The sequence below is a fragment of the Plectropomus leopardus genome, chromosome 20, assembly GCF_008729295.1.
Source record: "Plectropomus leopardus isolate mb chromosome 20, YSFRI_Pleo_2.0, whole genome shotgun sequence".
Lineage (NCBI taxonomy): Eukaryota > Metazoa > Chordata > Actinopteri > Perciformes > Serranidae > Plectropomus > Plectropomus leopardus.
This window is the reverse complement of record NC_056482.1, coordinates 21,028,662-21,044,785: the sequence shown is the minus strand read 5'-3', so window position 1 is coordinate 21,044,785 and position 16,124 is coordinate 21,028,662. Positions and strand designations below refer to the sequence as shown.

The window sequence follows — 16,124 nt, the reverse complement described above, 5'->3', positions numbered from 1 at the left end:
TCTTAGGTTTGCACATTGCAGGCAAAGTCAAAAGTCAAATTATGGTCTCCAGCATCAGTTTGCCAATAAGATTTACTAATCATATAACATGTTAATGATGCAAGTGAATTACGTTGACACATACTTGCAGTTTCAAGGCCTCATTTAGGCTCAAATATCTTTGTTTTGATAATTCCCTCTTTCGCGCCTCCTCCTCATGACTGTATTTCAGCAGTATCCCCTGTATGTTGCAAGTCTGTTCTTTAAAACAAGCAATCATTTCCTCTGCTAATCAGCCAACTAGATTTTCACACTGAACCGCGATTTTACACAACCTCGACCTTCAATAAGTTAACAGGTTCCTCCTCTCCTTTGCCACAGTTTCCCCTTGCAGTTACCGACTCTCTATAGTCTAACTACAAAGAAATGTCTCTTTGTTTCACTAATGTTGTCGCTCTGTGATAAGCATGCACATGCTGTCTCTCTAGGTGTGAAGTATGGAGAAACTGAGCTAAAGATGGGATCTGTAGTGTCGTTCTTTGAGCAGTTATGTGGGAGAGAGGTAAAGAAAGGTGAGATCTGAGTTTTTCTTGTTCTTACATCATGTTTGTAACATAGTCAATGGACTATTAGCAGTTGTACTTTTAAATACTAAATGTTGTATTTGACAATTACAGTGACACTTCTCTGCTAATGCTCCTGAACCATCTTCATCCCTCTCTTGCTCTGAATCTTTTACAGAGGAGGAGAGACACTTTCGAGCTAATGACAGATCTTTCAACCTCTCTTACCACTATGCTGTAAGTAAAGAAACAAAGACTTTCTGTGTATTCAACTAATGTGATGGGAGGGGAGGGAAACCATTTAAAATTTAGTCTCTTAAAGGCCGTGTGATGTCCTTACAAAACAGAATTTTCTTAAAAGGTAACTATGTTTTTTCTGACCTGGAACCTATTTTTTCATATTTTTTGTGTCTTTTTTTTGACAACAAAGATTGTTTGATTGGTCCAGTATTGTGGAAGATTACTGCAGCTGGCAGCTGCAAAACAGGCTGTTTAGGCTAATCAGTTTACATCCACAAAGAGTGTTTTGCCACTGACAGGCTCAGTTTCCCAACAAGTGATTTGTCTCTTTAACCACAAACTGCCCTGACAGTGCCATTGCCAAACTCACTCCATTTAAATAAATTTTAGTGTGTATAGAGCCAGCATATTTTCACATCTAACAGGGTAGATCAAAGGTTTATTTCAGCCAAACCAGAGCTGATTATTATGGGAACAGTGGAAAGACATACCAAGATGGCTTTTATGAGTTTTTTTTTTCTTTTTCTGTTGACTTTGAATAAATTCTGTTTTGTAATGATAAAATTCATTTTATTTTACATTTTTATTTTATTTCATCACTCAGTCAATACTGGACAAATTTCAAAAAGTGTTTTTCCCATTAGTCACATGAACAAAAAAAGGAAAAAAAAACATGGTAAAATATGAGGATCGAGGTTTAAATCTACCGAAGTTACCCTTTACATATATGCCTTTTTATTGTATTAGAGTACACAGAAATGTAGCACTCATCTGCATGTGTCACATTAATGTGTCACTTTCTTCTACTTCAGGACAATGCCATCAAGACCTCCAAATACAACATTTTCACCTTCCTGCCACTTAACCTCTTTGAGCAGTTCCAGAGGCTCGCCAATGCCTACTTCTTCTTCCTCATGATCCTTCAGGTACATTTCTCTTTGTTTACCTCCTTCAGCCCTGTAATGCATGTCAATGCAGACTGTATTGGTGGTGCTAGGCTTTACATGTTTCAATTTTCAAGAGTATTTATGCTTACTGATGGCAGCAAAAACTGATGTTTTTGCAAATATTATCCAAAAAATATTTAGGGAATAAATTTAGAAATTTGATAAGAAATATTTTAATAAGAAATTTGACCTAACGGATGGTAGCTTCCAGAATATTTGATTTCTGTGTTAATAGTTCAGATACAAAGCATCAAAGCATTTAAATTGTTTTGTGTTTTCTGTTCACAGGTTATCCCACAAGTCTCCTCTCTCTCCTGGTTCACTACAGCGGTTCCTCTTCTGTTGGTGCTGTCTATAACAGCAGTCAAAGACGCCAGCGATGACATAGTAAGCTGAAATTATTTTGATCAAGTGGAACTAAATTGTTTTGAAAAATAACTAAAAGTGAATGCTGCTCAATATTGAGACAGAACATGAGGAACTCAGTTCAAACAAATAACAAAATGTTTTCACTGTTTTCTCTTTATCCCGTACCATCTGAGTAGAACAGACACAAAAGCGACAAGCAAGTGAATAACCGCATGGTGAACGTCCTCATTGATGGAGAGTGAGTCATTTTGGATGCTGATTTCACAGTATATATTTGAAGTTACACATTATTAATGGAACAAATACAAATATACAGCTATGTAGCATAGTATTGTGTTATTTTTCCTGTGTAGTCTTGTGATTTTTTGTATGTTTTATGTTAATTTTGGGGTGTATTTGTTTATTTCTTTGGCAGACTAAAAAATGAAAAATGGATGAAGGTTCAGGTTGGAGACATTGTCAAACTGGAGAATAATCAGTTTGTTACTGTAAGTATGGAGAAGCCAAACATAGGTTAATTTGTAATTTTTAGGGAGTGTTAACTGTGCATGTATTATAGCATTTAATAGCATTTTGTTAGTGATGACAGCAGCTACACTGAGTCAAAGTCCCAACAAGTGATAATGAAGTATATCTCATCTTATTATTTTATATACTTTCAGTTGACCGTCGTATTTAATGTTTTCATTTTTAGGCAGACCTCATGTTGCTGTCCAGCAGTGAGCCTCTCAACTTGGTCTATGTAGAAACAGCTGAATTAGATGGGTGAGTGTGTAGTACTTTGTGTGCCTGTGTGTGTGTGTGTGTGTGTGTGTGTGTGTGTGTGTGCACGCGCATGGTTGACGGCAAATGTCTCACACTGTCTTGGATTTCCCTTTAGCTGCATCCTTCTCATGTCCTCTTGGTCTCCCCCAGTGAAACCAATCTGAAGGTGAAACAGGCGCTGACTGTAACTGGAGAGATGGGGGACACCATCAGTGCACTGGCTAGTTTTAATGGTGAGAAGCTGTAAAAAAAAAAGATTTTTGGAATTGGAGGATGTCTTCTTTACTTGTCAGACAAATCATTTATAGTGAAATTTTGGATTTTGACGTTAAAAATAAAAAATAAAAAAACACTACTTTTTTTAATTTGTTATTCTCTTGTTTACAAAGACTTAAATGATTATCAATAATGTTTCTAATTTTTAGTAATACATTGATCTATGTTATTTTGTTTGTTGTTGCATACATTGTAATGTAAGGTTTTTTTTTAAATAGTCATCAAAAGTAGTTATGCCTGCAAAAATTAAGAAACGTTTTTGCACATCATACAGGAAGTGTCATCGTTAGACTACAATGACAGTTGACAAAAACTTAATTGAGATGCAAATACGCTATTTTTGACTGGTTTATACCACTAATACAGTTATTATAGTGTGTTACTCCTCCCCCCCCCCCCCCCCGAAACTTAAAAGCTGTTTACTTGGATTTGTTGCTGACACTAACTTTTGTCTCTGTCTGTCTTAGGTGAAGTACGCTGTGAGCCTCCAAACAACCGTCTGGACAAGTTTAAAGGAACCCTGAGTCTGAATGGACAAACTTACGCTCTGGACAATGACAAGGTGCTGCTGAGAGGATGCACTCTGAGGAACACTGAGTGGTGCTTTGGTCTGGTCATCTTCGGAGGTAAAGAGTTGCTTCTTAAACAGTTTTTCTGGTAATAATAGAATTAAAAAGTTGTTTCGAAAAAACGCATGGGAAAAGCTGCTCAGTTGTGAGGCGCACCTCTGCAGGAGCCCAGCAGAGGGCGGCTGTGCTACACACAACCTACTGACACCAAGAGGGGAAAATTCATACATTTTATTGTAAACAAGACTACTACTACTATTACTACTACTACTATTAATAATAATAATTCTAATTGTATCAAAGTTGTTCAATTTTGAGGTCTATCATTATGTCCTATTCATTATCCTGACTTTGAACTTTTGACTGATAAGAAATTATTGTTATTAATTATTATACCGATTCCACCAACCTTTTCAACTGAAGGGAACAAAAACAAAACTAAATTAACGAAAAGTGGCAGATTTTATCTGTGGCAGATTATACCTTTGGAACTGTCTCTGCAAATGCTGAAAATGTCCCTCTTTCTGCATGATGTTCAGCAAACCTTAACAAATTTTTCAAATTTTCCAGGTCCTGACACCAAGCTGATGCAGAACAGCGGAAAGACGACATTCAAACGGACAAGCATTGATCACCTGATGAATGTCCTGGTGTTGTGTGTGAGTTAAGACAATACAGTTGGGGTTTTCATTGGTACTCTTGACTGAAGTCTTTTCTTCTTATTCAAATATATTATATATATATATTGAATTGCACAAATTGCACATTAAACATTGCTGTTGCTGTTTTTTTTTTTTTTTTTTGATGTGCCTGAGTTTGAAAATTACAATTTTAGTTAACATAAATTGTCAAGATATATTCATAAAAGTAGTGGGAGGGAACTTCTTTCTGATGCAGTACAAGTCAATAAAAGTCACTGATGTCACTCAGACAACACAGAATTTATAAAAGCATTTGTTTATGAAATGCAGACTGATTTTCTACTGATGGAAACCATGAATGCACATATATATATATATATACTGAGATGTGTGATTTCTTCTGTCTGTCAGATCTTTGGTTTCCTGGCATCTATGTGCACCGTTTTGGCCATTGGTAATGCAATCTGGGAGACGAGGGAGGGCTCAGTGTTCACAGTCTTCCTCCCTCGGGAGCCCGGGGTTAGTGCCTCTCTCTCATCCTTCCTATCCTTCTGGTCCTATGTCATCATCCTCAACACAGTGGTGCCCATTTCTCTCTATGTCAGGTATGTTCTAGCACACATAACAAAATGAGAAAGCAACAAAACTTATGCTCACAGTGAGAGTTGTTTATTTTTTCCTGCGTTTTTCTTGGTTAACCCAATGTGTGTCGATGTCAGTGTGGAGATCATCCGTCTGGGGAACAGCTTTTATATAGACTGGGACAGAAAGATGTACTACCCCAAAAATGACACTCCTGCCCAGGCAAGGACCACCACGCTCAACGAGGAGCTGGGCCAAATCAAATACATCTTCAGTGACAAGACCGGCACCCTGACGCAGAACATCATGACTTTCAACAAGTGCTCCATTGATGGGAAAAATTACGGTGAGCGGCTCTGCTGATATAGGTTGAATAGACAAACCAGCATCAGCTGAATGATTCATTTTATTTATTTTTTTCTCTGTCATTCAGGGGAGCTGTTTGACTTTGCTGGTCAAAGGGTGGAAATAACAGAGGTGAGTGGAGAATACTGAAATGTAATTGTATATTTTTGTGAATTCTGTGTAAATTATGTCTCACTCCAACTCTTGTATGCTTCTTTTTTTGTTGCAGAAGACAGAGAAAGTGGACTTCTCCTGGAACCAGCTGGCTGATCCAAAGTTCGTCTTTCACGACCACAGTTTGGTGGAGACAGTGAGAGAGGAAAACCTGAAGGCTCAGTCCTTCTTCCGTTTGCTGGCTGTGTGCCATACCGTCATGCCTGAGGAAAAGAAAGAGGGTGAGCATCCCCTAATGGATAGCTTTATTATTACATGGGAAATTACTGTAAAGGTTAAAAACAGAGGGACTACATTTCTTATGTTGCATCTCTTGTGGTTCAGCAGTTTTGCATAATTGTGTCAAATCTAATAGACAGGGTTCCCACGGTCATGTAAATTCTGGAAAAGTCATGGAATCTCACAATCAGGTTTTTCAGGCCTGGAAAAGTCATGGAATAACTTAAATAATTGAAAGTTTTGGAAAACAAAAGTTTTTAATCCTTTGAAACCTGAGCAAACTGGTTGGATTTTTTTCAAAAATGGGAAGAAGGCAAAAGCAACTTGTGAGAAAAAATGACCGCAGAATGTGAAACAAATTAGTAAAAAGTACGAAAAAATTACCTGAACATAAGCGCAAAAAAAAAAAAGAAAAGTAAACGAAGAATACAAAGATTATGTTTGAATCTGATATGTTTAAAAACACCAGGCAAGTGGGGTAAAATAAAATAAATAAATAAATAAAAGAAGCATGGGTCCTTGAAAAGTCATGGAAAAGTTTTGAAATTTTGTCCAGGAAAATGCGATGGAACCCTGGCATTTGTAGGAAAGTGTTTATAAACTGTGAATACATTTACACATGTTAAGTGTTGTGAATGACCTTAGAAAATGTATTAAAGGTCCTTGAAAATCCCTAGTAATCTTTTAAAAATTTTGTTCATGAGAATGTTTGGGAACCCCGAATAATCCTGATTAATACAGATTAATCTTCTATTATCACTCTAATATTTTTTACTTCTTCATAATTATATAGTTACTCCAGGTTGAGACAAAATTGTGTTTTCCAAAAGCATTCAAGCCACAATGTGTAAGATGAAAATAAATAACACCGGTACCTTTTGCCCCTCTTTTCTTAAATTTTTCACTTTTTTTTCTAACTTTCCCTCTTGTCATCTTTACATTCTGACAGGTGAGCTTTTCTATCAGGCTCAGTCTCCTGATGAAGGCGCTCTGGTGACCGCAGCCAGAAACTTTGGGTTTGTGTTCCGCTCACGCACACCGGAGACCATTACAGTGGTGGAAATGGGCCGAACAATCACCTATGAACTTCTGGCTGTTCTTGACTTCAATAATGTTCGCAAGAGAATGTCAGTGATAGGTGAGAGAGGTCATAGCATGTTTGGGCTTTTCTATGTATTGTATGTTGCCAAAATATGATAATTTGGTTCCTATTGATATTTAAAGGAGGCCAATTTTGAGAATTTTCATAAGATATTTAATCTATTAAACTGAACATGTTGTTGCCTGCATGGTTTTGATCCAGCGTAGTGAAATCACATGGAGAAACAAACTCAAAGTCAAACGGCCACAGAGGCACTTAAGGAATTAATCTTGAGCTTAGAAAATAAGTCCCATTGTTTAGGCAAGTATGATGTTTCATGCAGTTTCCTTTTCCATTTTAGCACGCAAGCAAACAACAAACAATGGCAACTGCTAATTATCAGTGATTTAATGTTTCTGCCCCCCACCCGTCCTACATTCACAGACTGATTCTGATGCTGTGGGAAACACAGAGTGCTCAGAATAATAAGCTCAGAGTCCATAATAGCATCATGACTATTTGTTTTAAACAGATAAAAACACATTTAAACAATGCAACATGCGTTGAGATTTTTGAGAAAACCTGCTGCAAAATCCTGGTGGGACTGATTGGCTCTAAATAGAGCTATTTATGTTTTTTTTGTGTTTTGCATCAGCTACCTTAGTTCTCCTAGACTTTTGGTGCACAGAGGAATGTTTTAGTTGGTTTCAATTTGCAGCCTCAACCACTTAAAGCCCACACATTATACCTTTAACTAAAATAATAGTACTTATATTGTAATTAGACGTATCCAGCTTTATTCTTGAAACAAAACAGCAACAAAATAAACAAATTAACAAATGTCTTATTTTTAAAATATTACAAAACTATGAATAGGTCCAGCACATGTGCTTAGGGACCCTATGATAACTGAGATTTCTGTGCTGAAGCAAAAGCAACCTTGTGAATCCAGGAATTAACCTAATCACATTGTAATTTCCAAGATGTCACATTAAATTTATGGTGTCAGGTCAAACTGTCATGAAAGTGATCCTTTATCTGTCGAACTACATGACTTGCTGTGATTTCCAGTGCGTAGCCCCGAAGGCAAGTTGACTCTCTACTGCAAAGGAGCAGACACCATCATCTATGAAAGACTGCACCCGTCCTGTAGCAAACTGATGGAAGTTACCACCAATCACCTCAATGTGAGTCATGCAGATGGTTTTTGTGATGTGTATGCTGATATATAACTAATACATATTCAGAAATTGTGACAATTTTAGTTCTGAGCTTCTCTAAATCATCCAACTAAAATAGGAGTATGCAGGCGACGGCCTTCGCACACTGGTTCTGGCCTACAAGGACTTGGATGAGAGCTATGTGGCAGAGTGGCAACAGCGTCATCATGACGCCAGCACTGCCATGGAGGACCGAGAAGAGAGACTTGATCAACTCTATGAGGAGATAGAGAAAGACCTGCAGGTTAGTCCACCTGCTGAATACTTTGCTAAATGGTTTGATTGACTCAACAACTGGCTGCTTAACTTCTTTGTTGGAAGTCTATTTATCTGCTGATTTGGAGAAGAATTTAATATACTGAATATCTTGCTCCATAACACACGATGAAACACTGCCTCAGACTAACAGAAAGATCTAATATAGCAGATCGAAGTGCCGTATACAAAGGCATTATGTTATTATTGTGTTGTTTTTTTCTGTGATTTTAATTCCAGCTGTTGGGAGCGACAGCTGTGGAAGACAAACTGCAGGACGGCGTGCCGCAGACCATAGAGCAACTGGCTAAAGCTGACATCAAAATCTGGGTGTTGACTGGTGATAAACAGGGTTAGTGTCATAGATTCTCATTCAAATCACACATAAGGTGAAGTAATAATAATATAATGTGAAATATATTATCATATTCTCTCTCTGTTAACCCCAGTGTGTCAGAATCCCCAGGCCTCATCCAAACATCCTATGCCATCTGATATGAGCTCAGCGAGTGAATGTTAGGCATGTTTGACGGATGAATTGCATCACAGTGATTGTAAATATTGATGTTTTCAAACAGAGACGGCAGAGAATATTGGCTATTCCTGCAACATGCTGAGAGAGGAGATGAAGGAGATTTTCGTTGTGGCAGCCAATACAGCTGAAGGAGTCAAAGAGGAGCTACGGTAAATCAATCAGAAACATATAACTGCAACCCATGAAGTATCTGCTGACCAGCGGCTACTGAATTTAAAATTATATGATTTAGAAGGTAATTTTCCAACATACTGCTTTTATTTATTTAATCCTTTATTCCAACAGGTAGTCTCAGAGTCAGATCAGTTAGATTTGGCTTTTCTACCAAGTCAGAGACAATTTTTCCATTGGTGCCATTGGTGCCTCCTAAACTCTAATACAGGGTAAACTAAACTCAAATATAATAGCAACTTGGCTCCCATACAGCGGATGCGTTATTCCTTAGATATTTTTCTTACTTAAATTGTAAACCACATAGAATAATGTAGTTAGCCCCTTTTCTTTGAATGTAATCAGTTGTGATTGCAGCTTATTTTACAGCAGATAAACACACAGTTTTACACGTTGCTTACACTTTTGCATCTGTAGTTTTGGTTTTGCAACACCCCCCAAAGTCTTGATACCAAATGTCACTGTTACTATAGCATGTAAAGAATTCCAAAGCCTAAATGGGTCGAAACTTGGGCGACATTTGCACAATGTGTACAACATATTTACTTAACATACTTTACAACTTTACTTCTTTCCCCTCTTGATACACAAGTAGATTAAGGTGAGCCAGAAACCTTCTGGCTCCTCCTTCTGGCTGCTTCTAGAGAAATCCAAAGCCTGACAGGCCCTGCTTTGCCTAGTTACAGTTTGCCCTACTTATCTCAGGTTTGTCAGGTTTTGAAGACTAAAATTTTCTCCATTACTGACATTGCTACTGAAGGAGGAGGCCTTTTTATGTTTACTGTTATGTTGGAGAGGAGTGGCTGATTAAAGTTTACCATTAAACTCAGTAAAGTGTTTTTGTTATGTTAATATTTAAGCCTTTTGGCAGGTAATGAGTATACGAAAACTGTTCATAGACAAATCTGAGCTCTGTTTTTACTCACCCTGCCAAATCCATGTCCTCCATGTCCTCCATGTCCTCTATGTCCTCCTGTTTTCAGGAATGCCAGGAGGAAAATGTGTCCAGAAGCTGCAGAGGAGCCATCTGTGATCAAGGTTCGTGCAGGCCTGTTTTGGCTTCAGAAGACAGAGACTGTGCAGGATGAAAAGGTGGATGGAGAATATGGCCTAGTTATTAATGGACACAGTCTGGTAAGAAGGCTTTTTCAGGCACATTTCTATTTAATTTCTGTACCCTTTTTTTCTGTAAATATTGCTGATTTAGAAAAAGTCCTGCTGAATGTCTCCTTTTTAGTTTTTATTTATCTTTTACAAATGGTCTGGCCTGGCCCACAAAGTGAATCACTCTAGCTGAAAAGTCACCATGTTGGCATACTAAATATCGGTATATTACAGACTGAATCTAGTATTTTTAGACTTTTAGCCAACAAAAAAGAAGTGAATTAAATGAAGGATTTATTCATTCTTATTCTGTTCCTAACAGTGTGGATAGGACTTATTTTTGATGTCTGGTTGAATTTTTTTTAGTGGGGTTAGGTTGTGTCGGGGTGACTTGAGTCATGACCTCATTACAGTTCTCAAATCCTCTCTTCCCTTTGGTCCTCAGGCCTTTGCACTGGAGAAGGACTTGCAGCTGGAGCTGCTTAGGACAGCATGTATGTGTCAGACTGTGATTTGCTGCAGGGTCACCCCCCTGCAGAAAGCCCAGGTGGTTCAGCTGGTCAAGAAATACAAGCAGGCTGTCACTCTGGCCATCGGGGATGGGGCCAACGATGTCAGCATGATCAAGGGTGAGCTAGTTCATCTCAGATGCTATAACAAGAGCTTAGTAAAATCAAACAGCTAGAAAACACTTACTGTTACTCATTATGTAAGTTCTGCTTCATTATTTTCTGTCTGGCCTCAGCTGCTCATATCGGTGTGGGTATCAGTGGTCAGGAGGGCATGCAGGCAGTTCTCTCCAGCGACTTTTCCTTTGCCCAGTTCCGTTACCTGCAGCGCCTTCTGCTGGTGCACGGCCGCTGGTCCTATCTACGCATGTGCAAGTTCCTACGATATTTCTTTTACAAGAACTTCACCTTCACCTTTGTGCACTTCTGGTATGCCTTCTTCTGCGGCTTCTCTGCACAGGTGAGGTATATATATCAGAAGTCACACAGTTTAATGTGTTACATGCAGATTGAAAATAATAAGTTATCTATCAAGGCATAAGAATAATTTACAGTGACTCGTTGATGATGGTTCAGTTATAATGTTATGCTATAATGTTAAATGATGTAATCCCTCAGAAGTGATGTGAATGACAAATTGATGAAGATGCACATTAAAAAATAAAATATGTGCATAGTATCTATGGAGTATAGAAGTTTAGATCTACTGCAATTTTCAGGGGATGCTCTATATAAAATAAAGATCACCCAATGTAATGCAGTGCAGCACCAAAAGACCAAAAATTAGTCACACAAATTGCCATAGAGATGGAACAACACCTCCCACAGTTCCAACAAAAACTGAAGATTACACACTGTACTGGAACAAGCCCACAGATGAGCCCTATATGCTCAATGGAAATTTAAGAGAGCTGCATGAACAAAAAACAGTTGAGATTGATAAAAAGGAGGAAAAGTATGTGTTTTTCATTTTGGGGTGAACTGTCCTTTAAAAAGCAAAATATAAATTGGACAAATGTTCCACTAGTAGCATCTACATAAATACATAAAATGTCATTCATGCTGTATTTACATGTTTAATGGTGACTTTGTTGTTCTTGTTCACAGACTGTGTATGACGAGTGGTTCATCACCTTGTACAACCTGGTTTACACAGCTCTGCCCGTTCTTGGCTTGAGCCTCTTTGACCAGGTTTGCACTATGGGGAAAATTACTCTTAAATAGCTCAAAAACACAAATCCAGCATTTTTGTTGTTTTTTTAATATCATATAATTTATTTGTAGTTTAAACCCTTTCATTTATATCCTGTTGGCTTTCTTCTCACTCTCTTATCCTCGATTTCTGTAGGATGTCAATGACCGCTGGAGTTTCCAGTACCCTCAGCTCTACTGTCCAGGCCAGCTGAACATGTACTTCAGTAAGAAAGCCTTTGTGCGCTGTCTGATACACAGCTGCTACAGCTCCCTCATCCTCTTCTTCATCCCGTGGGCCGCCATGCAGGACACGGTCAGAGATGACGGCAAAGACATTGCTGACTATCAGTCCTTTGCTTTATTGGCCCAGACCTGTCTGCTGGTTGTGATGAATATACAGGTGAGTACAACAATGTCTGTCCACAGAAACATCACAAGGTTGCAGGATTTCTGCCCATATTGTGAATGAATATGTTAACCAGAATATATATAAATATATATATATATTTTTTTAAGCTGTGCCTGGACACCCATTACTGGACAGCAGTGAACCAGTTTTTTGTATGGGGCAGCCTGGCAGCTTACTTTGCCATCACAATGACCATGTACAGCAATGGGATGTTTCTCATCTTTACCTCCTCTTTCCCTTTCATCGGTGAGTACATGCAGCTTATTCAAAGAGATGTTGTGTCCACGTCTTAATATTTTAGTCTTCCAAATGCAGAAATTAATTCTTATTCCTATTTTTTTTTGTACATTGAATTTTTAAATGTATGCAGAGTTACTTAGAACTTTACAATACTGTAGGGCTGTATGATAATAAACCTCCTGACTGCTTTTTTTTACTGTTATGATTCTTATTGCTGGTCTGATGCTTTTTAAACTCCAGGCACAGCAAGAAATTCTCTGAACCAGCCTAACGTGTGGCTCACCATATTCCTGACCTCCCTCCTCTGTATTCTGCCTGTTGTGGCTTTCCGCTTCATTCTCATTCAGCTTCGGCCCACCATCAACGACAAGGTAAGACAGCACATGACATGACTATTAAAAACCATCCTGCCTTTTTTTTACTCCCTGTCTTGACATTTGTTTTTCTTAAGTTATTATCTGAATAAAAAAAATGTTTAACAATATATCATGTAAAGTTCTTACAGAGAATTTATGTTTCAATCTGCCTTTAAGGCTTTTTTTTTTTATTGTAATTGTTGGCTATTCACAATAACTTGAGTTTGTGATAATATCATGAATTCTTGCTAACAAACAGTAACATGAGGTGTGCAATTACATTATCAAGATTGCTGTTTAACGTGTTTGTTAAAGGGGACCTATAATGCTAATTTTTGGGTTCATACTTATATTTAAGGTTTGTAATAGAACATGCTTTAATGTTCAGAAAACACTTAAATTACCTCACACTGTCTGTGCTTGAACACCTGTATTCCACCTCTGCCTGAGATGAACAGTTCACAGTGTAAAATGCTGTCATTATAGAAATAACAGTAAAAACATTGTGAACCATCCTGAATGAGCAAATTTACCCATATTAATAATTCTACATTTAAGGCTTGTCCCTCTCTCCCCCCTCTAGGTGAGACATAAGGTGCGGAAGGAGGCACTGCCAGCTCCTGCACCTCGCCGCCCACCTACCAGGCGTATCAGCACCCGTCGCTCTGGCTACGCCTTCTCCCATGCTCAGGGCTATGGTGATCTGGTAACGTCTCGGAGGTTCCTACTGAAACTGCCCCTGCGGAGTCGCCCGGCACTGTTTACACAAACAGACTCTCCTCTGGCTCAGAGTCAGCCGCAGCACTACCGCACCATTGCAGAGGAGCGTGAGGATTCACAGAGCGCTCACACAGGAAGTATAAGCACAGCAAAGAGTGTGCGATCAGCATAATAAGTTTTTATTTTCAAGCAGAGGGTAAAGCTCACTACCTGGATTGTTTCCATGTCAAAGCTTTAGACTAAAATTGAGGTTTTTTTCTAATGGTTGAATGTTAATATCACTGTGAATATGTTGAACATGGCAGCATAGAACCTTAAAGGACCACACTGGTGCTTTGGCATGTTTTAGCAATTATTATATACCACACTCTACATCCTGCTGACCATTTTCCAAAGCATACCAGAAGGTTTTACATTGATTTTCCTCCCTACAGGTAGATAATAGTGTCACTTCATTTCATTACAGCTATAATCAACTTGTGAAAAAATTTGTTTGTGAGGTAATTAATCATTGAAGTGCCTTATGTTTTGTCACTGTCATGTGGTAAAATGGTTTTCAGCAGGGAACTCTTGAATACTGATTCAAGCACACTTTAATGTCTGCAAATGGGAAGTCTGGATGCTAAAAAGCACTTTTTAATTGCAAAGAAGAGATTAAATTCACATTTTTTTTACAAGGGTTAGGTTTAGGGTTTTGAGTAACATGATTTATTACTGTTGCGACTAAAAAGTATATAGGGAGCTTTGGAAAATGGCCAGAAAAACTGTATGCAGTTGACACTTAATCAAGTAAAACATGCAAAACCAGAAACTGCGATGAGATTAACTTTGTGTCATGCACACCATGTTATTTTTATTTTTTTTTTGATGTGTCGATTTTTCCAGAAAGTCAAGTTAAACGAATGTAAAGGTTGCCATTAGCTGATCTGGAGGAACTGGACTTCCACACTGCCTGCAACATGATGTTGCATTTTGTTCCGTTTAATTTTTTTGTGTGAATCGTAGATACTCAGGGTGTCATACCAAGAGAGGATAAAACTGTGATTTCAATGGAAATCTAGGATGAACCTATTTTTACTCTGGTGTTTACATAATTATTGACATGAAGATTTTTTAACACTGTTGTTATTGTTGTTCTAGTGTGTTAATAATCTGTTCATTTAATATATCTGTCGCCTACAAAGAGATGGATAATACAGAGCCCCAAAGGGGACATGGTAGAGACAAAAAAATAGATGGGTGATGAAAAAAGGTTAAATAGTTTTGCATACCCAAGAAACTTTTGTGTTCACCAAGGAAATATTACAGTCATACTGAGTCATGAGAACAGTGATTAACAGTGGCCAAGCTAGTCGGCAGTGGCCATATGAAGTAATGTTATTGTGCCTCTGAGTGAGGCGAATGTCCTGAAACTTACATTTACACATCTTCTGTTTTGTTAACTATAAACAGGATAAAAAATATAGTACAAAAAAACTGGACGCAAGACGTAATTAGACTATATTAAATAGTAAAAAAAAGTTTGTATACATGTACAAAATTGCAATATACAGTATATACAGCCTCTTCAGATATACAGTATTAACTGAAATGTATTGTACATTTTGTATTTATTTACAATTGTATTCTTGTCATTATTATGTTAGTATTTTATTTATGTTCATATAAGAGCACACAAAGAACATGTAAAATGTCTTTGTGTATCTTTCAGGACCTTCTCCTCGCTCAGAGGCTGTCCATCACAGAGGACATTGGAAACAGCAGTGTTAGGATTAATCTAATAACCCATTGACAAAATAAAGCCAAAAACAGGTCTAACACGAGGATAAAGAGCAATGTATGCTGATGTGATCATCGTTTTTTTTTTTTTTTATAAAGAAAACAGAAAATAAAATACATAGATGTATCTTTCTGGACCTTTGCCTAATTTAAGGACACAACTTCAGACAGTGACTGATGGCTAGCTAGCCTGACCATGGTTTATCAGTTTTCAATTCCATACCGCTGTATTTTTTCTCTGGGGAATGCAAAAGATGTGTGAGATTTATTTATTTTTCTTTTTTTAAAATCCATCCCATTTTTTTTCTACATGTCCTCTTAGCAAATCCAAGAATCACAAAGTATTGCCAGCCTTACTCTGCCTCTGATTGGCCTACCCTGGCATTCTAGCCCCAACCAATCCAGCCAATGAAGGCAATGAAAACTAGCCACTCATAGGGGACGTAGGGCAGGTCATTCCTTTGCCATCTTAGTATTCACAAATTTGTGTCCCCTTAGGGGCTCCATAGAATAACTTGTTTAATCGGTACCACTTAGTAAGAGTATTTTTAAGGTCCATCCCGGGTCAGTGTTGTCTTTTTACCTGTATTTTCAGTAAAATAATGGTACCGAAATGGTTTATCTACCATATGAGGGACAGTGCAATTACCAGCAGACAGCACATTATTCAGTAGGTCCCTTTTTATCAATCCTATCACCTATATTGTCACTGTTTTTCATTTTATTATGTCAGCCTACTCAGAGTCACCTCTGATGAGATTTTTGTTTGCCGAGTTCGGATCAAGTGTCTCCATGCATTTTATCTGTAAATAAAACAAATAACTTAATTACGAGACCATCATCAGGGCAAATGTAAATCTCAGATCTTATAATGACATTGAG

The 16,124-nt window shown here is 37.9% G+C and overlaps 1 protein-coding gene across 1 annotated transcript; it reads left to right on the top strand.

Moving 5' to 3' along the window:
• The first annotated feature begins 407 nt into the window (after positions 1 to 407).
• atp8b5b (ATPase phospholipid transporting 8B5b) lies at positions 408 to 16,102 on the top strand. The gene is made up of 27 exons (XM_042509910.1): positions 408 to 551; positions 721 to 779; positions 1,595 to 1,708; positions 2,018 to 2,116; positions 2,275 to 2,336; positions 2,514 to 2,586; positions 2,793 to 2,863; positions 3,014 to 3,096; positions 3,607 to 3,765; positions 4,279 to 4,367; positions 4,761 to 4,954; positions 5,069 to 5,277; positions 5,365 to 5,408; positions 5,506 to 5,671; positions 6,619 to 6,807; positions 7,822 to 7,937; positions 8,050 to 8,214; positions 8,466 to 8,577; positions 8,804 to 8,909; positions 9,915 to 10,065; positions 10,481 to 10,664; positions 10,781 to 11,004; positions 11,652 to 11,735; positions 11,893 to 12,138; positions 12,255 to 12,393; positions 12,628 to 12,758; positions 13,327 to 16,102. The coding sequence occupies exons 1-27, from the start codon at positions 425 to 427 to the stop codon at positions 13,633 to 13,635; spliced, it is 3,705 nt and encodes a 1,234-aa protein (XP_042365844.1). The 5' UTR covers positions 408 to 424; the 3' UTR covers positions 13,636 to 16,102.
• The last annotated feature ends 22 nt before the right edge of the window (positions 16,103 to 16,124 follow it).